General features: G+C 48.8%; 1 protein-coding gene across 1 annotated transcript in view; it reads right to left on the bottom strand.

Moving 5' to 3' along the window:
* Positions 1-22,944, bottom strand: part of Adgra1 (adhesion G protein-coupled receptor A1) — a 35,494-nt gene that overhangs the window by 4,893 nt on the left and 7,657 nt on the right. The window contains exons 4-6 of the mRNA XM_021637823.2: positions 18,625-18,752; positions 16,904-17,027; positions 12,789-12,934 (exon numbers count right to left, since the gene is read on the bottom strand). Coding sequence (XP_021493498.1) covers positions 12,789-12,934; positions 16,904-17,027; positions 18,625-18,752 — 398 coding nt within the window. The remainder of the gene's footprint in view (positions 1-12,788; positions 12,935-16,903; positions 17,028-18,624; positions 18,753-22,944) is intronic.

Below are 22,944 nucleotides of genomic sequence, written 5' to 3'. Positions count from 1 at the left end.
GTTGGTATTAAAGTTCCTTCAGTAAGAGATAGAACAACTAACCAAAAGCCAGTGAGGAAATAGAGGCCATGAACACAGTATTTGAAGAAGTCAACCTCCAGGCTCCTTATAACGCATCTCACTCATCAGTGTAACCAGTGTAATCCCTGCTCCAGTGACTGTGGCTTGTCCGCCATGACATCAGGGGCAATTACACATTGCTCTTCAGAATGTGTGGCTCATTCTCCCAAATGAGAGTAGCACCCACACATCTCATTCACTGCATGTGGCCCATGCACCATGGCAACCATAACATTAACACATCTTCCTCCAGTGCGTGTGTGTGTGTTCACCATATCAACCATGACCTCTTCATATTCTCCTCTGATGTGTGTGACCTGTTAACTGTGGTACCCATGCATCCTACCCGAGGGTCTGTGGCATGTTTACCATGAAAACAGTGACACCCAAACATCTTTCATTGTGTGGCTGCTCCTGCCAGACAATAGTGGTAAGCACACATGTTCCTCCACTGGGCATGTAATGATCACCATGATGACAGTGCATCCTTTGTATTTGGCAGGTTTACCATGTTAATAATGGTATTCAAACACCCTCCTTCACTATGTATGTGGCCTGTTTACCATGGCAACAGAGGTATACACACATCCTTCTCTACTCTGGGTGGCTTGTTCACCATGACAACATTAGTGCTCCCATGTACTCCTTTGTTGTATGTGGCATATTCACCATGACAACAATGATATTCTCCAGTGTGTTATGGGATCTTCAATAGGTGTATGTCACAAGAAACTCAAACATTGAGAACATTTGAAATCATGCAGAGCATATTCTCTAACCCCAAATAAATTAGATGAGGAGTTGATAACAATATTATGATCAAGATACCACAAATACTGTGGACTTAACAACACACTTATTAATCATTTATGGAACAAGGAAGAAATCATAAAGGATCAAGGAGAACCTTAAACAATACCGTAGAAAATATAACATACCCAAATTTCTTGGCTGCAGAGAGAAAATTACAGTTTCCAACCTCCCATTAGGAAGAAGAGAGAGATCTAAAATTTAGTGGTCTGAAATTCTACCTTAATAAGGTAGAAAAACAAAAGCTCAAGGTAGGCCCAAGGTAACTACCTGATGAGGATGGTAAAGATGAGAGAAAAATGGTGAAAACTGGCTCCTCTATAGCAAAAAAGCAAGTGATGCTATAAACTCTTAGGCTAAGAGAGAAGAAGGGCTGGTGAGGTGGCTCAGTGGGCAAAGGGCCTTGCCTTGCAAGCCCAAGTTTGATGTCTAGAACCTGAATAATAGTCTAATAACCTCCACACAATACCATGCTGTTTGTACCCCCCATTGTGCAACACAAGAGGCTAATAAACTAATTAAAATATTGTATGAGAAGATTAATTTCTAGTCTTAAGAAAGAGTTATTGTTATATACTCTACAGAAACACTGCAAAAATAAAAGGGTATATAGTGAATAACTGTGTGCCAATAGATCCAGTAACTTTGATGAAATGGGTATATTCCTTGGAAAAAATGAAACCAAAGCATTAGAAAATCTTGCTGGGATTGATACCTGAAGGCAAAGAGAAAACCAATTCTCTCCAGTAGAGTATATCAGCCACACTCCAGGCAGGCCCCTTGCCCAAGAGTACTTGGCTAACACAAAATTCCATGGTAGGCTTTTTTTTTTTGGGGGGGGGGGAATGGACTTTTTGTTTGGTTTTGTTTTGGCATTTTTTGTGTCTTATTATTTTTCTCATTATCTGTTTTGATTTTCATTTTGTATTTTTTTTTTTCAAAGTTGGGTATGTAGGAAGGTAGGGAGAATCTGGGGGAAGTTGAGGAGGGAAAAATATGATCAAATATATTGTACAGAAAACAAAGAAAAGAAGAGAAAAAATCTTGCTGGGTCTGATGGCACATATCGCCTCTTGAAGGCAGAGACAGGAGGATCTCTGAAAGTTCAAGGCTAGCCTGGACTACATAGCAAGACTTTGTCTCAACAACAACAAAAAAAATGCAATCTTTCTCAACCAACCAATTAATCAACCAACCAAGTCACTAAACAACCAACCAACCAACCAACTAACAAACCAACCAATCAATTAACCAACCAACTGATAAACTAGCTAACTAACCAAAACTCAAGCCAAACTGAAACAAACTTTACTGTGTTATGTCTAATAAAAACCGATTTTTAACATCTACACACCTACTGGGCTTCCTGGGTAGGGTATTATGTAAGCTTGATAACATGGTAAAGAGGGGAAGTGGGCAGAAAAATTTTGATCACTTTTGAAGTCAGCAGGACCTGATATCAAAACCAGACACAAGGTGCTGAAGGCATCTGTTATGTGCACCTGTAGTTCTTTGCAATTAACTCTCTAGTAATGTATAAGTAAATGAAGTCTTCACACTTTATGAAAGTAAGACTGGGCTGGTTACTCGTACATATAAGCAATGTAGTTCAGCATATCAGCACTGTGGAGAACACAGTGAGACCATTAACTGGATTTAAGAAAGTATCTAGTGGAAATAGCATGCATCCATTCCGAACTCAGGCAACCAGCAAAAGAAGACAGTTTCTCCTGTTTATAAGTCACTGGGAAAAACCTGCACCAGATGAGGAGGAAGAGGAGGAGGAGGAAGACATGTCTCTGTTTGTAGATTATGAGATAGACTGCATGAGAAATTCTCTGCAGGATCTATGAGACATGTGTGTAAATTTAAGGAGGTGCAAAGTTCACACACAGACACACATTTTTATATTTGGGTGATAACAGGAGACCACTGAGAAACAAAATAAAGATGTCATTAAACGTCATAAACTCATCACAGTCACAGCCTCAGAGGATTTGCTTCTCATGAAAGTTGAAAAATGGCTTCTAGAGTTATCTGGGAGTATAAATAGACTGTCCATCTTGAAGGACTCAGAAGAATCCCCAGGACTTCCAGATTCCTGACATGACAGGACATGGGGCCAAAAACATTCTGAGCCAAGCAGATCTGATACAAATGGCTGAACACTGGAGTGGGTTCCTTCTCCCACGGTGTTCTGCTTGCAGAGAGGATGCTAGGCAAGCACTCTACTACCCAGCCACCATTCTCCAGCCCTGACTGGTCTTATTCATCTCAGGCATTAAGCCAGGCAGAGCCACTGTGTGATGGAAAAAAATATCACTCATAGAGGTGCCTAGGGCCAGACATAAGGACACCTCTGGGACTTCTTTTTGCAAAAGTTGTCAGACCTAAAGCAAAATGAATAAAAATAAAGTGAGTAGATAAATAAGAAAGTGACAGGTGAGTAAGAAGAGCTCCCCCATGTGCCTGATACGAAGAGCCACCGCAGCAGACCGCTAGCAACATAGCTCGCACAAAGGCCATGCTACCTGCAGCAGGACACACTCCTGCGCCTCCTTAACCTCGGGTAGCACCACCCTGTGGATGGGTGGCTGAAGGTCATTATGGCTACTCCATGGTTATCACCCCCTTGCTTTTCTTGATTGCCTTCTCATTGAATACACTCATGGTTTATCATGATGTGCATAGCCTCCCATAAACATAGTCTTTCTAGAATGGGCTCCAATGGCTACCTAGGTGGATGGTCAACTTCTCTGCCTGCATCTGCTGCGGCTCAGCGTGTACGTGTGGGCGCTACTCACTTCTGAGTGAGTGAGTTTCACACAGTGGGGGGGGGCCCTGCAACCAGACACGGTTGAGCAGTTTTGGGGTGTATGTGAGGTCTGCAGCACCCCCACAAATGCACCAAGATAAGGCAGACGATGGATGGACAGGTGTGTGAGGGGTGGAAAGCCAGGTGGGTAGGTTAGACAATGAGAGCAGGATGGATTGATGAAGGATGATGGACTGTAGCAGTGGATGCACAGGTGGGGGGCAATAGCCGTGGAGGGGGACCAGACAGTGCAGGGCGGTACAGCAGAGGACTAGGACGGGGTGGGAGCAATTGCCTTTTAGCTTTGTATGTATGTGAAGGCTCTCGTCATGAACTGTGTTGTGGAGGTGGAAGAAGGCCACTCTCTTAGCAGGAAGTGCCTGTGCAGTGGAATTTCCTAAAGACTATGGTGCACACCTGTCATAATTAGCTTCAGCTGTCAATTCAAGACAAACTTAGGGCCATCTGGAAGGAGGAAACCTCAGCTGCAGAATTGCTTTGATCAGGCTGGCCCGTGGCCACTGTTGGAGGACTTCTTTATCACTAATTGATGTAGGAGGGGTCACATCACTGTGGGCAACGTCATGTCTAGCCAGGTGGGCGTGGGCTGCGTAAGAAAGGTAGCTGAGCAAGCCAGAGTGAGCAAGCCAGTAAGCAGCATTCCTCCTCGTGGTCTCTGCTTTATTTCCTGCCCCCCCCCAGGTACCTGCCCTGCTTCTCTTTACGACAAACTGTAACCTGTAAGACAAATAAACCACCTCTCCCCCAACAAGCCGCTTTGGGTCAGTGTTTTATCACAGTGACCAAAAGCAAACCAGGACACCACCAGACAGCAGGAGCCCCACTCTCTAAGGGACTCATCTGAAGTGCTGAAGGCCAGTGTGGTTGCCATGGGAGAGAGCTGCGTGGGGCTAGGAGGGAATCTGGCCTGGAGCGGGGCTCACCGACCTCCTGAATTCTGGTATGAGCTACAGCAGGTGGACTGTAATTTAGTTCCATGCCATCCAGTCTCACTGTCCTCCAGTGCAGGGGAAGAGCAGCCTTCCCAGCCACCGACTGTGAATAACGTCTCCCCTCTGCATAGACGACAGCGACATTGGAAGAACGGGTTTCCCAGGACAAGCTCTGCAGCACTGCAAAGGCAGCAGTGGACAGGGCTGAGTGACCCTGGTGGCATCCACAGAAGCCTCCAAACTCCAAGTAATAACTAAGAGGCACTTTGGGGCACTAATTCTCTTTGACTCCCCTGGGTCCTGGGGCTTGCAAAGGAGACTATATTTCTTGCCTCATGGCTGCCAAGAGTCTGCACATCTGGGGGTACCTTGTGGCTGAAACCTCTAGATATCACAGGGAATGTGAATTCCCTCCCATTCAGAATGAGGTCTCAGGCTTCCCTATGTTTAGAACAGGGACTTTCTGTGCCTCCACCAACCAGAGAAAGAGCAGAGTCTCTGTGTATGATGTCAATCAGCTGGCTCCAGAGAACCAGGCACTGGCATCCCTCTAGTGGCCAACAGCAAGCTGTGGACAAGCCTGTCTGGGGTGGATCTCCCCATGGCCCCTGGCCAGCATGGGCTTAGCCCCGCATCTCCTATAGATAGAACAGCCACTCTCTCCTCACAAAGGCCTTGATGAGAAAATGTCAGGGTTGTTCTTAGGGAATAGTAAGGTAGTGTTTTCAGCCAAATGACAAAGACCTCAGAGGCCACTGAGCAGCATGTATAAGAAGCCTATAGTCCTCATGGCTCAGCCCCTTACCCTGGCGAGATCTTTTGCAGTACTTGTCCAGGCCTTTCTCCAGCTGCTTGCCTCATCCATGCCAAGCTTCCACCTCTACAGTGTTCCACATACCTCCCCTCCCACCCAGAGAATCTGTTCTGCCACACCACTGTCCTGTATACATGACGGTCTTTCCACAAAGGTGGATCCAACCTCACTGACCCCATAGAGCCAGACAGTACCTCCACGCAGTGGCTGCTAACGGGTGGCACAGGCTCCTTACATTCCCTGGTGAAATTAGGCACTGCTGAAGACCAGCTACGGGGGCTCTGTAGGGTGTGTGGCTTTCAGTGCTTTCTCTAAGGCTAAACGTGAGCCTGCACTGAGCTAGCACGTTAGGGCTAGGGAAGATGGCTTGCCAGGAAGTGGCCCCATTTGTGTGACGCTATCACAGAATAAGTCTGGCCACCAGCTGAGGGAAGGGCTGAACCAAAGCCAGAAAGCGGGGAGTTGTTCCGGCTGGGTGTGGAAGGAAATCCGCAAAAAACTTTCAGATTGCAATCTTAGAAAGCCAAGGGGAGGATAACTGGGCTTTATCCATGTGGGATTTCTAGCATGTGGGAGGCACCATGCTGTGTAATGGTGCACACTAGTGGGCAACTCGGTGATGGAAGATCACTCTTGTTCATAACAGCAGTAGGAAAACTCATGAGCGAGCTGTGCTTGGAGATCCACCCAAGACAGGCTCTGTCCAGGGCTTCCTGCTGGGTACTGGAGGCCAGCCAGTGCCTGGCCGTCTAGAGCCTGTTGAGCTGACACCCTGGTTCTGAACATAGGCTAGCCCGAGACCCCATTCTGAATGGGAAAGTAGTCACATTCCCCATGCTATCTAGAGGTTCCAGACACAAGGTACCCCGTGACGTTGCAGACGCCTGGCAGCAACGTGACAAGAATGACAGGTTTGCTCTATTCAAGGCAAATCTATGGTTTTCCTCAGAGCCTCAAAACCCAGAGGAGTCGGAGAGAAATAGTGCTTCTGCGTTTCAGTTATTACTTGGAGATTGGAGACTGCTGTGACTCCCACCAGGGTCACTCAGCCCTGTCCACTGCTGCCTTTGCAGTGCTGCAGAGCTTGTCCTGGGAAACCGGTTCTTCCAATGTCGCTGTCGTCTATGCAGAGGGGAGATGTTATTCACAATCGGTGGCTGGGAAGGCTGCTCCTTCCCTGCAGAGTTCCAGCTCCAAGCTCACACCACAGCTGCAGCTTCCGCCTTGCCCTCCTTCCTGGCTTGCCTGCAGTGTCAGGCTCTGTCAGCAGAGGGTGTCAGAGGCCGCCAAAGGCGCCTCTCCACCAGGCCAAGGCTCTGCTTGCTGCATTTGCATCCATCACCAGGCAGGAGGCTGGACTGTTGTAGAGCCCTCCCTCACTCAATGACAGCTGTCTGGGCCACGGACCTTTGCACCAGTGCCTGCCCTGTCCTCTTCCCAGGCACCCACCTGTCCTGGCTGCCCTGAGTAGTAGCTGACGGTCACAGTCTCTTCACTGGGGTCTGATTCCTGGCTTGTCCCGAGGAGGCTCCAGACACATTCTTGTCCAGAACTTTCTCTCATGTCATGTCACCCTAGCATCACTTTTTGATAATGCAGAGCTTCCTCTGAAGGGAGGCTTCTGTCCTCTGAGGGTTTCAGCCTTGGCCAATAGGGCACCTAACAACTCTGGGCCTCTTATGAGTCATCAGCCTACTGGACAAAGGGCAGATGCAGCTTGAATTGTCTAGCTTGGTGTCAGGCCCCCTCCTTTCCCAGTGACAGCTTCCGGAATGGAAGATGGAAGCTGAGTTTCAATGAAGCCCTAGTCAGATCCCAGTATATCAAAGGGAGAGGAAGAGAGGGCCTCAAAAGGCTAGCCTTCGGACATAGAAGTTCATATGGAAAGGGAGGCGGGACCAGGAAGCCCGAGAATATGGGAAGCAGCAGGGCTTGAGCAACCACAGTACTGTATAAATCCATCTTGTACAGTGAGATGGAACGGTGAGCCATATTGTGGATGGTTACATAATGGACTATAAAGAATGATGTGCAAGAGAGAAACATGATACAAATAAAATAATTCCCAAGATTCCCAGCCTAGGTTCAGACACACCAGTACAAGGGTTGTAAACTTTGGCGGCAAACCACAGACAAGGGGCATTCTAAAATCAGGCCAGGGGGACTAGGGGCTAGACAGGCATGGAAGCTCCTCCCGCCTGTAGGCCACACATCCCCGCACACTCATCTCACATTCATCCCATATGCTTGGGAGAAGAAGAAAAAGAAGAGTCTAACCAGTGACGTGTTGGAGCTCCCAAAGGAAGCTTTGTCCTCCTACTCTGTCGTCCTCCGTGGGCTCGTGTGGTGGTACTTTTCCGTCAACTTGACACCACCTGGAATCATTTTAGAAGAGGGAACCTGGAGGCAGGAGCTGGTGGAGAAACCATGGAGGAGGGCTACTTCCTGGCCTTTCCTCGTGACGTGTTCAGCTTGCCTTCTTACCCTGCACTACAAGCCCAGAGGTCGCACCGCCCATAGTGGGCTGCCCTTACCCCATCAATCATCAACCAAGAAAACGCACTGCAGGCTTCCCCACAGGGCAGTCTAGTGGGGGGTACTCTCTCAATTGAGGTTCCCTCTTCCAAAATGACTGGGATTATTTCATTGTTGTTTTTATCATGTTTTTCTCCTGTATACCATTGTGTGTGTGTATGTGTGTGTGTGTTTTTAAATGGTCCATTCCATCTCACAATATGGCTCAGCATTCCATCTCCTGCAAGGCTCAGGAAGTTCTTGTGACTTACAAGATTCACAGGCTATATAAGCAGTAACAGTTGCTGGGGAGACTCCAAACAGGCTGAGCTAAGTTGCAATCGTTTAGAGAGTTCTTTCTAAGAGCTTTCTAAGAGCTTTCTCTTCTGAGCCCTCACTCATGCTTGGGTGTGCTTTGGTGACATACTTGCCTTTGAGTCACCCATGTTCCTGTAAGCAACCCCTACCTCACCTATTATTCTGCAAGTGACCCCAATAAGCTTGCTGATTCATTAAGCTAGGCCACAGTGGAATTGTTTCTCCTGTCTTCTAATATCTAAGGACATGTGAATATTAAACCACACACTCTTTTAGTAACCGAAGATCAAGAAAGGAACCACAAGGAAAACTAGAGACTTATTTTAAAATGAGAGAAAAACCATACAATATGCCTTTGGGACCTGGCAATGCCACATGCAGAAAAACTTACAGCTATGAAAAAGTCACTTTAATTAAAGATTAATCCTATGATTTCACATGGCTTAGGAACTAGGAAGAATGAAAAAGGGCAAACCAAACCTGTTCACACAGAAGGAAGGACAGAGCAGAGATGACAAAACAGAAAGAGAGAGAGAGAAAGAGAGGGGGGGATACACCAACAGCTGGTTCTTTAAAATGCTCAATAAACCTGGCACTAAGAGGGGAGATAAGACCAGTACTGACTTGGAGGCTAGGCCAGAGCAGTTAGACAGACAGAAGGAAAGACAGGCTTACAGACTGGCATGGGAGAAGCAACTCTGTCCTTAGGCACACAATCATTACATGTACACAACTTCTGAGAATTAACCAAAAACCTTTGGAACACAGGATCCACACACTGAAACTGTTGTATTTCTATAGGCAAGCATGGGGGTGACTAGAAATAAAAATTGAGAATATAACAATTTATGTTAATAGTAACTTTTTTTTTTTTTAATTTTGAATCAAAGTCTCACTCTGTCATCCCTGCTGGCTTGGAACTCACTATGTACTCCAAGTTGGTCCTGAACTTTGTGAGAATCCCTTTGCTTTGGCCTCCTGAGTGCCAGTAGTATAGGCATGAGCTGCCACACCTGGCTATGGCAATATTTAAAAGGAAAAAAAAAACTTTAAACAGTGTAAACAAGGAGGCCCTATCTTCTGTGTTGCAGACTACAGGAGATTCTGGGGAAATCAAAGATTTCCTTACACAGAAAGGAGGCTGTGTCTGTAGACTCATCCCTGTGAAAATGACAATGCTTCTTTACATGACCTGCAGGCCATATCATTCTCACTGCAGGCTGAACTGAAAGGACCTGACAGACTGCCCAAGGCCAGAGCTACGAGCTTGTGTGAGTACCTGACCTGTCCTTGCACTGAGTTTTGGCCTCTGATGACTTGGCGTCTGTGACATAAGCTCCATGTCTGAGCATCCACCCTGCTATTGAGGAAGAGATCTGGGTTGCTGCTTCTCCACATACCTGGGACCATTCTCTGAAGGCTTGGCTGAACATGGGTTGCTCAGGGTGTTCCCTTAATCTTCTGTGAGAGTGCACACATGTGTACATACTCAAATGCACATCTTGAGATGTGAGGGGAGATGAGACCAGGTGAAACACTATCTTAAAGTCACAGAAACCCCACTGAGAGTCTAGACTTTTGTTGTTGTTGTCATGGAAACCACCAACCTCCATCACCGTTGAGAAGAAAATACTTGGTTTCAACCTTGACAATGAGGCCCCCTCATTTTCTCTCTGCTGGACCTCAGTGGATCCCTCTTTCCTTGAAGCAGCCCTAACACACATGAGGGGGCTCTAGGGAGCTAGAACCCTCTGTCCTCGTTTTGTCACCCAATGACATTATACCCGGAACTCACACAGAGGGTCTCAGGCTTGCACAATATCCATTGTCTAAGTCTTGTGAACCTTCTTTTTTTCAAAGTTTCTCCAAGGTGGGTGCGTGCCCCCCAAGGTGAGCAGGGAGTGTGTTAGAACACTGAGACTGAAGTGTTGCTCCAAGGAAGGGAGGGTTGCTGGAAATGTGGAAAGCTCCAACAGCGTGTCCTGGGATCCCCCAGAAGCCCATGCAGACAGTTCTGTTAGTACTTTCCTTGGAAACCTGCAGGCTAGGCTGGCCACGTGGCCTTAGCATATAGGAAACAGCTCATCAGCTGCACCCACGGGATTTGGCTGTTCTGCCTGTGGTGGTGCAGGGTCCTATGAGAAGGGATGCAAGTATTATGTCCAGAGAGCGGTTAGGCAGGACATGCAGCTGGTGGGACTTTGGGAGCTCTTCTTTTCTGGGACTGTGCAGCTCCTAGACATCTGGAATTGATTTCAGTGGATGTCGATGTGTGCTTTTGTTTCTGGGGCTGCGGGCAGGATGCAAACTCAGAAAAATGCCCATTGTGATGTCCCAGGGAGTGACACCTGAGTGACATGCTGGACTAATTAAGGAGGGCATGTTAGAGGCTGTGGGGCCAGAGATGGAGGGCGCATCAATCAGTGTTCTCTAGAGCAACAGAACCGATAGGATGTATGCATATATGTATATACTTAAGGTTATTGTGTTTGATAGCAATACAAAAAGAGATTCGCTAGATTGGCCCACACAATCAAGGCTCGGCAGCCCAACAATGGCAGTCTGCATGCTGGAGAGGAAGACGACCCCTTACAGGCTTAGTTCAAGAAGCTGGAAGCCTTAGAACAAGAGGGACCAGTGATGCCTCAGAGTGAGGCTGAAAGCATGGAAGCTCCCTGAAGAGTCACTGCTATGAGAATGTTCAAATTCTAAAGAAGATGGAGTCTGGAATCCATGGGCTATGGCAGCCAAATATAGATGTACCCTCCCAGGAAGCATGAGGTTTGTACATGCTGGCTGGTGTCTTCCTCTCCTCATTGTATTCCATTTGGGCCCCGGCCTAATTGGATGCTGCTGCTCAGATTCAAGGCGGGCTTTTCCTGCATTATCTCTCCAGCCATCTCTGGAGTTGCCTTCATAGACACACCCAGATGTATTTTTCTGGTCTTGGGACTCTCTCAGTGCAGTCATGTTAACAATGAAGATCAAGTGTCAGAGGCCCCACCGTGGGGTCTGAGATGAAAGGCTCCCTGCTTCCTCCTTAGCCTCTCTGAGAAGGGTCAGGCACAGCAATTCCCTTACCAGCCCCAGGTCAGGCCAGACATCAGCCAGAGGGAAGCAGGCCCTTAGTGGAGGATGACACCCCTTGTAATGCCTGAATCTGCCCTCCGAATGACGTTATCCTGCAGAGAGTGTGAATCTGCAGAGGCCACACAAATGCATGTATAGACAACGTGCATCTACAGGAGTTATGTACCTGTGGGATGGGTGTTCCCATTCGTACACAGAGGGCATACGCCTACAGATGCATATGCACAGTGTGCCTTAGAGGGAGTACGTATATCAAGCTACATGTAAGCTAGCCATGAGGGAAGGGGCTGGGGGAGGCAGGAAGAGTCAGACACGCTACTGGCCTGGGGTCCAGGCCACGGGCTGTCCTAGCACCATCAGGTCCTGACAGGACCCTCAGGCTTGTGGAACCTCAGTGGCTTACAGGATAGGCAAGGCCTGCTTTATAGAGGGTGGCGCCTATACCCAGGGTCTCCTAGGCAAGCTACTCTGAGTCTGGATTTTGCCGACTGTAGTGTTGGTCTTGAGCAAGTGACAAAGCCCACAGGGCTCCTATTGCCGACTGCTGTCTACTATGGTTACAGTCATATTCTCATCCAAAGTAACTTTCAGTTGCTTTGCAGCACAGCTGTTTTCCAAGGGAAGTGGGAGGGCCCCTGACACTTCCTAGGTGGGGTAGTTCTGTAGTTTCTCTGTCTCTGACCCCGGTAAGACAGAAGCAACTGTCTCCCTGCCTTTGCCCTCAAAGGCTGTTTCCATGGTGCCAGAATACCCATGGTTCCAGATCTGCTGAAAATTCTCTCCAAGGAGAAGGGGTAGTGGACATAGCTTGAACAGAGCCTCCTTTCCCAACAGGCCAGTGCATTGTGACCATGAAGTTAGTGATAGAATGTGCGAAGGTTTTCTATTAGCTAAAGGCAGATGCCTTAGTGTCACCAAGACCAGGAAGTAAACCAGAGCCACAATTGCCCAGTTGCCAGATGTGTTTACCCCAGGGTGCATGAGTGCCTTCTGCCAGGAACTTGGCAGCTCTGTGGCCCATGCAATATAGGGACACAGACTAGCCACTCTGCAGCCAGAGATGCCATGGGCAGTGCTCTGTCCTTCAAGCTTCCCCAGGCCTACCTTAGGTCTCTGTCCCTATATTAGCCTCACCCCCATGGCTGAACCCATCTTACCCCAGGACTTTGCTCTACTCCCCCACGCTACTCCTGGTTTCCCTATTTAGCACAGTGTCTCCCAGTTCCTGACCCCAGACCCCTCACACCCATCCTCATCATTACTGTGCCACCTCCTACCTCTGTCCAGCCCCTAGGATACGTATGCAGGCCTGGAGCCTGGTGAGGAAGGTTTGCAGAAAACATAAGCAGTATGTCCAGGCCCATGGATTTCATGGGCTCAGGTGGTGGAGGGGCCCGTGAGCATTCTCGGATACCTGAGCAAGGGCTGCTTGGCGTACGGTGGCTGGTCCACACCGGGGCATGGCAGGGCCTTCTTGGTCACCTGTTTGTAGATGTTCCTGGCAGTCACCCCGATCCACAGCATGGTAGAAAGCGTAGAATAGTGCAGTGCAATGCCCACCTGGGAGGGGAGAATGTCAGCCAGCCACCTCCTCCAGCCACCTGCCCCAGCACAGCACAGCGGACTCCTTGTGCGCAGCCCAAACTTTCTGGGCTATGTGTGTGCTGAACCCTGGCAGCTACTTTGCAACTCTTTAGGGACAATAAAAAAAAAAAAAGTGAGTCCAGTAGGAGGACAGGTAGGTAATGTGTCAGGGACAACTATTTGCCGTGTGTGTGTGCCTGTGGGAAGCTTGGGGGTTTGCATACTGGTTTCCCCCTGCCCCCGCTGCCCTCTGCAGGATGTCTGTGCCATCCTGACGTATGGGTTCTGGTCCTGTGAACCCTGGCCCCACTCTGGGCACCCCAAGTGGAAGGCAGACACAGCTTCACAGCAAGGCTCCCAACATGCATTCAACGTAGCATTGAATTTAAGGAAAGGCACCTCAGGGATGAGGCTCTCATAACCCACCCTTTCACGTCACAGTGACTCATTGCTATGGAAACAGCCGCTGGAGCTGGTCCCAGCCAGCACTTTTACGCTAGCTAATTATGCATTCTGCACTGCTTCATCTCCATCTGATTCCATAAAATAAGGCTACCTTTGAGGTACTAACCTGACATTTTGAAATGACAAGTAAAATATTGCTATAATCGGAAAGGACATAAATGTTTAAGGAATACAGAGATTTCCTGAATAAAGCTAACATCGCACCATTATAATGATTTATCAAATCCAGAGTTCAATTTTTACTTATGAGCAAACGCTATAATAATTGATGAGGATTTGAGGCAGGTGGGGGTTAGAGAGATTGAAGAACTGTTTATAGTTTCAGATGGCTTTGTAGATACAGCGCAGCATGTCCTGTGAGTTCCGCCTTTTCTGGGCTTTGCTACTGCTCAGGTAAGATGGGCCACTTGGACACCCCAGCCACACCGGGTCACCTCTCCTGGATGAGAGTAGGAGGCCCTGAGGCACGGTGGCAAGAACTGTCTGTCATCTAAGAGTTCAATGCAAAGGCAACCAGAAAAGGGGAGGGCAGCCATAACTTGGAGGAAGGTCTGCAGTGTGGCTCTCATTGTCACGTACAAACAGAAACGTCAGACTCACCCTCAGAGGGGCTTCTGATTTTCAGCCTTGAGACAGTGGTCTAGGGCCCTGCATTGGGTGGGAGCACTACTGGGAGGAGAGAGGGAGAGGAGGACTGTCTGTTTCCTCCCTTAAGCTGGGTCTCCTCCAGGCTGTATGATCAGGGAGCAGGAGAAGGTGTACAAAGGCAGGCTTTGTCTCTTAAACACCAACTGGAGGCAGAATGTGTAGGGAGGTCAAGGGATGCCGCTTGGCTTCCAGACAGCATGTGCTATTGAAAGGAAGAAGCCGCCAGGACACCCTCCCTTGCTTCCGGACCCAGGGCCAGCACTGACGCACATTCATTATGTGGGACTAACGGCAGCCGTCTGCTTTGTTTATGATGTCACTTAGTACTTTAATGAGACTCACGGTCATCTTTCTGTTGCCATGACAACTGTCTGTTCTTGCCAGCTATCCAGAGCTCTGGACCACTTCTCCTGGTTGTTCTGTGATGATGCTGAGCTTGGATGGGGAGGGGCTGGGACTCCCGTACTCAGTCACCTGGTTGCTAGTCAGAGTGGGGACACATCCGGCTTTCAGTGGACTAGACTTTAACCTGCTCCCCTCAGGTATCTCCCTCTTAGCAGATGTGCTGAGTGAGCCAGGCTAGCTTCTGACCTGCCAGGCTACTGGTTAAAACGAGCCTGGCCTCTGGCTCACGGAGGCCTCAGAAGCAATAGACACCCTCACTTCTGCTTATAGGCATGGCGATGTTGAAAAATGTCCTGGTGTGGGGGAGGTTGTCACCTGGGGTGTTTTGTGGGAACTTCACCCCCTACCCTTTAGTTATTGTTTATCCTGAGTTCTCCCCCTGCCCACTCTCCTGCCCTTGCAGCAGTTCGGTGTCTTCAAAACCTCACCTGCCTTGTGGCTGGTTTGGCCCTTAGTCTGCTTCTCTCAACATAGCCTGGCAATATGTGTTTCCACTGGTCCCACACCCCTGACACTGCCTGTGCCTGGCAGGTATGCTGCCAAGAGAGGGATGAATAGAGGCTGGCCATCTCAGGGAAAGCCCAGGAGACCAGGAGGTGTCTGTTTGCTGCAGTCCACCCTACTCCAGCACACAGGGACCTGTCCATCATCAGGAGTCCCAGTGTTGTCACTAAGGCATCTGAACATGACCCTTACAGATCTTAGCTCAGAGGATATTTCCAGGCCCATTTGTCCCCATCTACCAAACCTCTCTTCCAGGTCCTGCTCCAGTGGAATTCTGGAATGCCATGGGTACCTGGCTCCCTGGGGCTTCATGGGGCTGGCCTGAGCCTGGGACCAGTGCTGGATTTCATGGAGGCACTAAGATGATTCTTAATGACTGTGTGTGTGGCCAGCAGGCCCCAGCTCCGTAGCACTTGGTGGCAGAGTGAAGACATAAAGATAACGACCCACTCAATTGCCTTTTCCATGGCTTCTGGGCAGGCCTTTATAGCAGGAGTTAGTGGGATTTCCTAGCTCTCACTGTGGCAGTTTCCAGCTTAACAGAGGCAGTGATGGAGGAAACTGTCTTCCCTCCCTTCCATTCAGGTGTGCTGTACCGCCTCTTCTGCTTGTCTGGCCCAGGGTTAGGGTAATGACCTGGCTTCCTGGGGTTGGGTGTGTCACACAGTCATGTACCTTTGGTGCTCAGGGGATCAGAGCATGAGTGGTGGGTGTCTTTGAGGTGTGGGCATCATACTCACAGAACACTCTGGTCCTCAAATGGCATCAGTGTAGGGAAACAGTAATAGTGGCTGGGTCAGTTTAAGCCTGCCCGAGCTAGGTGGGTCTGGGTAGGACCGGGAATGGAGGAGGGTGTGTTCTTTTAGCCAGGCTGCTCTGGGAACAGCCTTTTACCCATTGATCTTCAGGCTAAGCCTTGCCTACAGCTAGCTACCCATGCAGGAGGACAGGTCATGGGAGATGCCAGGGAAGTGCTAAAGTGTCACTTGTCATTAATGTAGGTCAAGCAGTCCTCAGGTTGGCTGGGGTCATTTCTGCAGCTGCCAGTAGCTATTTGCTGAATTTACAACAGTTAGGGATACCTGAGGACCCATGGTGATGGGAAGTTGTTGGCTATGAAATGACAGAAACGACCAAGGTTTTTGATAAGTTGCTCTGGGTCCTGTGTCCCTGCCTGGCCTCACTTATAGAGCTTATCTGTGGAGAAGGACCAACATGATCTCCTTAACTCAGAGCCACAACCCAAAAGGACAGTCCTAGGCTTGGCTTTGAAAGGGGTCTCTCCAGCATCATCTTAACCATGGGCCACAGGTCACTTCTATTTCCTGGTTTAAGCCAGGCAAACCAGGCCACATATGTGAAGATGATCTGCCTTGTGGTTTGTACTATTCTTTCCCATGATTGGTGCTTCAAAGCTCCCCTTTCCCTAGGAGAGAGCAGAGATGCCGGGATGTTCTGCCTGTTTCATGTGGGATACAGCCTCATCTGCCATTGGCACCTATGACTGACAGATCTGCTGGCAAGATGAGGTCAGCACTAAAAGGTCTCACTCAGCCCACCTCAGGGTCCTGCTTCACACACTGGTCTTTGGGAGGGACATCATGCCCCCATTCTTATGAAGATCACCATTTGCTGGGCAGTAGCTGTCTGGGTATGTGGTCCACTAGTCCTTAGACAAGCTGCTCTAGTAAAAAAAATAAAATCATTTCAAATGGCCAAATGTTGGGTGAAACACCCTGATTCAGATGGAGTAGGATTATATAATGGAGACCCACTATAGAAACCTCACTCTTCCCTTTGGGAGCAACAGCTGAGCAAACACTAAGGTATTATTTTATAAGCAAATTAACATATATCTCCGCTGTGATGAGGAAGCTGGCAAGCACGCTTTTGTTTTTTTAGCACAGGGAAGGCAGCACTCACCGCTTGGCACAGGATCGGGTGTTTGGTGCGATTGATGCCACCAGCAAACACGGTGAAGGTCAGAGCTGCGTGGAAGCAGAAGTTGAGGAGCGCATGCCGGCCTTTCCGGCTTATCCGGATGGCACTGTGGAAAACAGAGATTCCACATTAAAAACCACTGGGTCAGAGGAGAGCCTGGAAGTACCACACTTGTCCATGGTGGGAACAGTAGGCTCTTAGTAGGACTGGGAGCAACCCATCCAAGGGACCACACTATGAGAAAGATAGACAACTGAGCCTCGTCCACCTCTGTGGGTTTCCACAGGGGCAATGCTTGGAAAGGTCTTTGCAGAGTTTCTACCCATATGACAGGGTCTGGGCTGTCTAGGGTCTCAGAGGGGGAAGTCAAGCTCCTGGTTTCTGGGACAGCGTCTTCTCTCTCTGAGTAGATGCCTGATACATAGAGAAGGCCAGTTTGTGTGACCAAAAGTTTGATTGCCTTTGGTCCACGGTCACCAGCATGTCTAGGCTCAGCCTAGCCAGTTAGGGCAGGACCAGCATGGCTCAGCCTGTGACTCTAACTGCATCATGACCGTGTGCCTGTCTAAGTCTCCTCCTACAGCTTCTGTGTTTTGGGTGTTCTTTTCAAAATCTCTGTTGAGACTTAACGGTCAGCGTGATGGTATTAGGAAATGGATGCTGGGGCAGAGTTTAGTGCCCTTATCAAAGAGACCCCTATGGTTTGCTCTTTTCTTTATACCACTGGAGGACTGAGAGAGAGAGAAAGAGAGAGACGGAGAGAGAGGACCATCCATGAATGAAGACGTGAGTTCTCAGACACCAAACCTGCTCAGTACCCTTGCTCTTGACTTCCAATTTTTAGAACTATGAAGAAACAATTTCTATCCTAGCCATTGCTATTAACCAGCCACTCTGTGGCAAGTGGTTAGAGCTACTAAAATAGCCTAAGAAAAGTTTGGGCCAAGCCTCTCCTATAACAGTGGTCTTGATATACCAAGCCTTTGCTTGTGACTGCCTATAGCCTGGGCCTAAGCTTGGCTTGTAATTTTGATTATGGGTTTGGTTGTCACTATGCCTGGGATCTCCTCCTCCTGTATCCTAGTGCATCTTCTAGGGATTCAAGCACACAGAAACACACACATCCCCATTCCAAGACACAAGCAGCCAGAAACAAGCTCAGAAGTAGACCTCTGTCTAGAAGACCCTCCTTAGATTAAAAAGTCACCATAGAGAGGGTCTTCAAGGACTCTGTAAGCCTGACCATGGTCTCTTAGGATACTGGAACCCATGTACTTCCATTGTGGGACGGATTTATTTCACACAGTTTTACAGGAACACAGAGGCTGATGTTAAGAAAGGTCAGTGAGGGCTAGAGAGACGGCTCAGCCATTAAGAACACTTGCTGTTTTTCAGGGGACTCTGGTTTGTTTTTCAGCATCCACATGGTGGCTTATAAGCATCCTTAACTCCAGTTATAGGGGACCAGGCACCCTCTACTGGCTTCCTTGGGCACCAGGCACATATACAGAACACATACATACATGTAGGCAAAACACTCATACACATAAAATATAAATAAAGAAATAATAATAATAATAATAATAATAATAATAATAATAATAATACTAGAAGATCAGAGACCCCGGATAGAAGGATTGTGTTTCCACAGCACTGTGTCCTTGTGGCCACTGTTCTGGGTAGGTTGGGGTGCGCTTCCTTACCTCTGATGCAGGATGTAGGTGATGACGGAGGCAAGGAGGCACAGGAGCATGACCGCTGTGCAGGCATACACCACGGGGTGCAGGAACTCCCCTGGGTACTGGGGCAGGGAGAGGACAGTCTTTAAATCCTGGAAAGGAAGCAGAGACTTGAGTGACTGATATGACCAGGATTCTTCTTTTTAAAATTAATTAATTAATTCAATTTACAGCTTGGTCATAGGCCCTTCCCTCCTCTCTTCTCAGTCTCACCCTCCCTCCCGCATCCCCTCTCCCCTATGGCTTAGAATAGGGGAGCCCCCTACACAGACACCCCAGCTCATCTATTCACATGAGGACTGAGTTCATCTTCCTCCCTTGTGGCTTGGTAGGGAAGTCCCACCAGGGGGAAGCGATAAAAAAATCAGGCAACATAGTCTGTGTCAGAGATATCCCCATTCTCCTAACTAGTGGGTGGCTGGGATTCTTTATATGATTTTTGAGGTGGCCCAGGAGGGGTCAGGCTGGTAGCAGTGAGGGACTCTGTTCTGTGGCTATTCATGCAGGGTGTAGGGCATAGTATCCTAGGAGCCCACCTGGGGTTGGTATCTGCCTAGGGCTGCTCAGCTGAGAGCATCTTCCCATGGGAGCAGCTCTCAGAGGTAGCATTTCCCCAGTGCCCATATAGGCCCCTGGCCTTCTTTCTATCCATGTCACTGGCTCTGGGCAGACAGGCAGGCACCCGCTTTCACTGCAGGTGTGCCTGCTGCCTTCAGAGACGCTATAGAACATTCAGCCTCCCAACCCACTTCCGCACCCCACACTCATTGACATAATGCTTTTAAATGGCTCCCTGGGGGACTCTCCACCATATTTCAGCAGGTCTTAGCAGTGTGAACCTGAGAAGATGGAGAGAGAAAAGTTGTTATGAACAATAGGTATGGCTTCAGGACCTTTTCTGGCTTCTCCCACTTTACTGTGTATCAGAACTGGAGGAAAGGGTTCAAGGTCACAGGTCAAACGAAAGCATTGCTTTCCTGGGGTAGGTCAAAACACAGAGGAAGGGATGTCTGGGTTAAAAATCCTTGGGGGCCTGGGGTGGGTGTCTTTGCCACTGTGTTTGGGGCACCGGGAGTCAATCACTGTTAGACCTTGAAGAGACACCTGGTCAGAGGATGACAGAGATAAGGCCCACAGTGTCCTCATTCCCATCACACTTCTGGGCCATAGCTGGTGTTGGGCAGAAGGCTGAGGCGTAGGTATGGACATGGGTAGCACATGAACAACTCTCTGGAAGACATGGGGCTCAAGGGATGGGGTGCCACGTAGCCTGTGTCCATCCCAGGTTATGATTTCCTAACGAGACGTCGTAAAGTTAACCCTAGTGAAGGTACATTTACTGCCCTCTACTGGGGACTCTCATATCCTATCCCCTGACCAAGGAACTTCCCACACTTGGCCCAAGGCCCTGGGAAGGGAAATCTGCAGTCTGGATATCTTCGGGGAGGCCCAGCTAAGCAAGAATGCCCTACCCAGCATCTTTGCCCCAAGAAGTGCTGGCCAGGCAACAATTGCAGGAGTCTGTGCCTGAGTGAGGACAAGGCACTTGCAATGGACTAGGAGATTCTGAAGGGGGTGAGAAAGGGGTGCACTCTTTCCCCAAGGAGTATGTCCTCAACCGCTCCTTTTTCCTGGACATCCAGAGCCTAGTCTGGTGGCTCAACTCAGTTATGTAGCATACTTAAGAAATTTGTCCATAGGTATTTTTAGGAACATGGCCAGAGACCACCAAAAGACTCAGGTTCAATTCCCAGCACCCACATGGAAGTTACAACAGTCTGTAACTCCAGGAATCTGACATCTTTACACTAATCCACATAAAATAAAAGCAAATAAATTATTTTTTAAAAAATCTCCTGAGTGAAGCTGGGTGTGGTGGTGCATGCCTGTAATCCCTTCACTCAGGAAGGCAGAGGCAGGCATATCTTTGTGAGTTCCAGTCCAGTGTATAAACCAAGTTCAGGACAGCCAAGGCTACACAGAGAAACCCTGTCTCTGAGATATCCTGAGTGCCTCTGACTTCGAAACTGCAGATGCTTCCTGTAGTGTGCTAAGTGGAAGATCTCAGACTCAGTAGAGAGCTGCTTCCTCCAGGAAACTTGGTCTGCATGGGAGCTCACACGTCCTTCGTTGACATCTGGCTGCAGGGAATTTGCCATGGGGTGACAGAGGACACTCTGTGGCCCCTGTGAGCATCAAGGCCATTATTCAGTTTGTCTCGGCCCAGCTGCTTCCTGTCAGACAGAAGCCAATTCCTGAGTCATGGAGAGCATGCTTCCTGGTGAGATCAGGAGACCCATGCACCTGATGAGCCTGTGCTACTGCGAGGTGGAGTACCCCATGGTGCTCTAAGAACTGTGGGGTCAACTGTGCCCAAGTGGCATCTCCACATTCCTTTGTACATGGGTTTCTTCATGGGAATCTTAGGATTTTGACTATTGTTGCTAGTGAGGGGAAGACACACACACGCGCGCGCGCGCGCACACACACACACCGAGAGAGAGAGGGGGGAGGAGAGGGAGAAAGGAGAGAGGAGAGGAAGAGGAAGAGAGAGAGAATATGAGAGCAAATAAGAGAGAGAGCATGAGAGAAAAAGTGCAGGTGAGCTACCAAGCACAGAGTCCTTCTCTTACATTTATGTCCCTTTCCTGGAATTAAAACTCTAGAGCGAAGGGCTGTGACTTACAAGTCTTCCACAGCCCTCCTTATGGTCACTGTTGCAGTGTATATGGGGTATGAGGGTGTCACAGGGACTTGCGTCCCTGATGGTATCAGCCTCTTGTGATGGAAGGATCTGGGGACAGCCATAGAGGGCAGAGGGCTCAGCTATAGCCAGAGCAGTGCTGCAGTGTCCCTGATGTTCTGAGTTGGGAGCAGTGTTCCACATCCATCCCCAGGCCCTACAGGAACAGCCGAATTTGGATACTCCTATCTGCAGCTTAAGTTCATATAACAGAGCCTCATGGGAGGCCAAATAAGAAAGTAGAACTGTCAGCCGGGTGTGGCGGCACACACTTTTGATCCCAGCACTTGGGGAGGCAGAGGCAGGGGGATCTCTGTTAGTTCAAGGCTAGCTTGGTCTACAAAGCAAGTCCAAGTCAGCCAGGGCTCTGTTACACAGAGAAACCCTGTCTTGGGGGAAAAAGAAAGAATTGTTTTCATGTGGCAGGCAGAATGCTCAGAGAGCCAGCTTTCTCTCCACTGATTTTATTTATTTATTAATTTATTTTTTAGGATGCTGTCCAGATAGTGTCACACAGCCTTGGGCTGAGGGGCTCATTCTTAGCTGGATATTTATAGGGGGGCCTCCAACCCTTTGGTGGCTATGTAAGCTTGGGGACCAGGACCAGAGGGGGTGTAGTCACCTATGAAGACAGACTTCAGAGACTAGGGACAGGATGACCCAGGGAATGACCAACGAGCCTGGTAAGAAATGGGGTTTGGTTTGGCTTCCTGCTTACTTGTATCAGAATGATGAGCAGTGTGCCTTTCTGCATTTTTAGAGGTGACATTTAAAATTCAAAGTAGGCAATGCAAAATGGAGATGCATTTCATATTTTAAAGTTCACACATGGGCAAGTTCCTCTCAAGGAGTCTACTGTGCAAATGTTCCTTGGGCAAGATTCCAGTGATCTGACATGGGGTCAGGCAAAAGCTCCCTGGCTTGAGGACAGTGCCTCTGCGGCTGTGGAGTCAGAGCATTCTTCAGAGCAGTGATGGTGAGCAGGGCTTGGCTCCCAGGTCACTACATAAGAGCTCTCAAATGACTAAAGCCTGTTGTCCAGCCAGCTGTCACTTGCCCCCACAAATTACAGCTAACATGCTGATAACCACATGCTCCTGGCTGCCAGCTACCCAGTTACCACACATGTTCCACAGGAACCCCACGTCAGCGAGGTTTGATGTGGAGGTCATGTTGACACTCCAGAGGATGCTGAGCTCATTATCATCTCGTTACAGTGATACAGATACACCCACTGCTCTGTCACAGATCTGAACATAACCAAGTCAGGGGAGAAAAGAGGTGGCGCCCCGATGCCTGGAAGTCTCCTCCATTCTCTGATGAGAGTATGAATACTGAACTGTCAGAATGAAGACCTAGTGAAAACCCACACCAGCAGCCCGGGAGCCTCCAGAGTTGTTTCCCTTTTCTGCTCATTGACCACAGGGTCACACTTCCTACTTACTCCCCAGAACTGTTGGGTGATGCTATCAGCAGGAAAAGAACTTGTGGATTCAGTAATGGGGGAAGGGCCATCTCAGAGAACTCCCAGAAGCAGGGTG

The sequence above is a fragment of the Meriones unguiculatus genome, chromosome 1 (genome assembly GCF_030254825.1).
Source record: "Meriones unguiculatus strain TT.TT164.6M chromosome 1, Bangor_MerUng_6.1, whole genome shotgun sequence".
NCBI classification, from domain to species: Eukaryota; Metazoa; Chordata; class Mammalia; order Rodentia; family Muridae; genus Meriones; species Meriones unguiculatus.
This window is presented reverse-complemented; position numbering and strand designations above follow the sequence as displayed.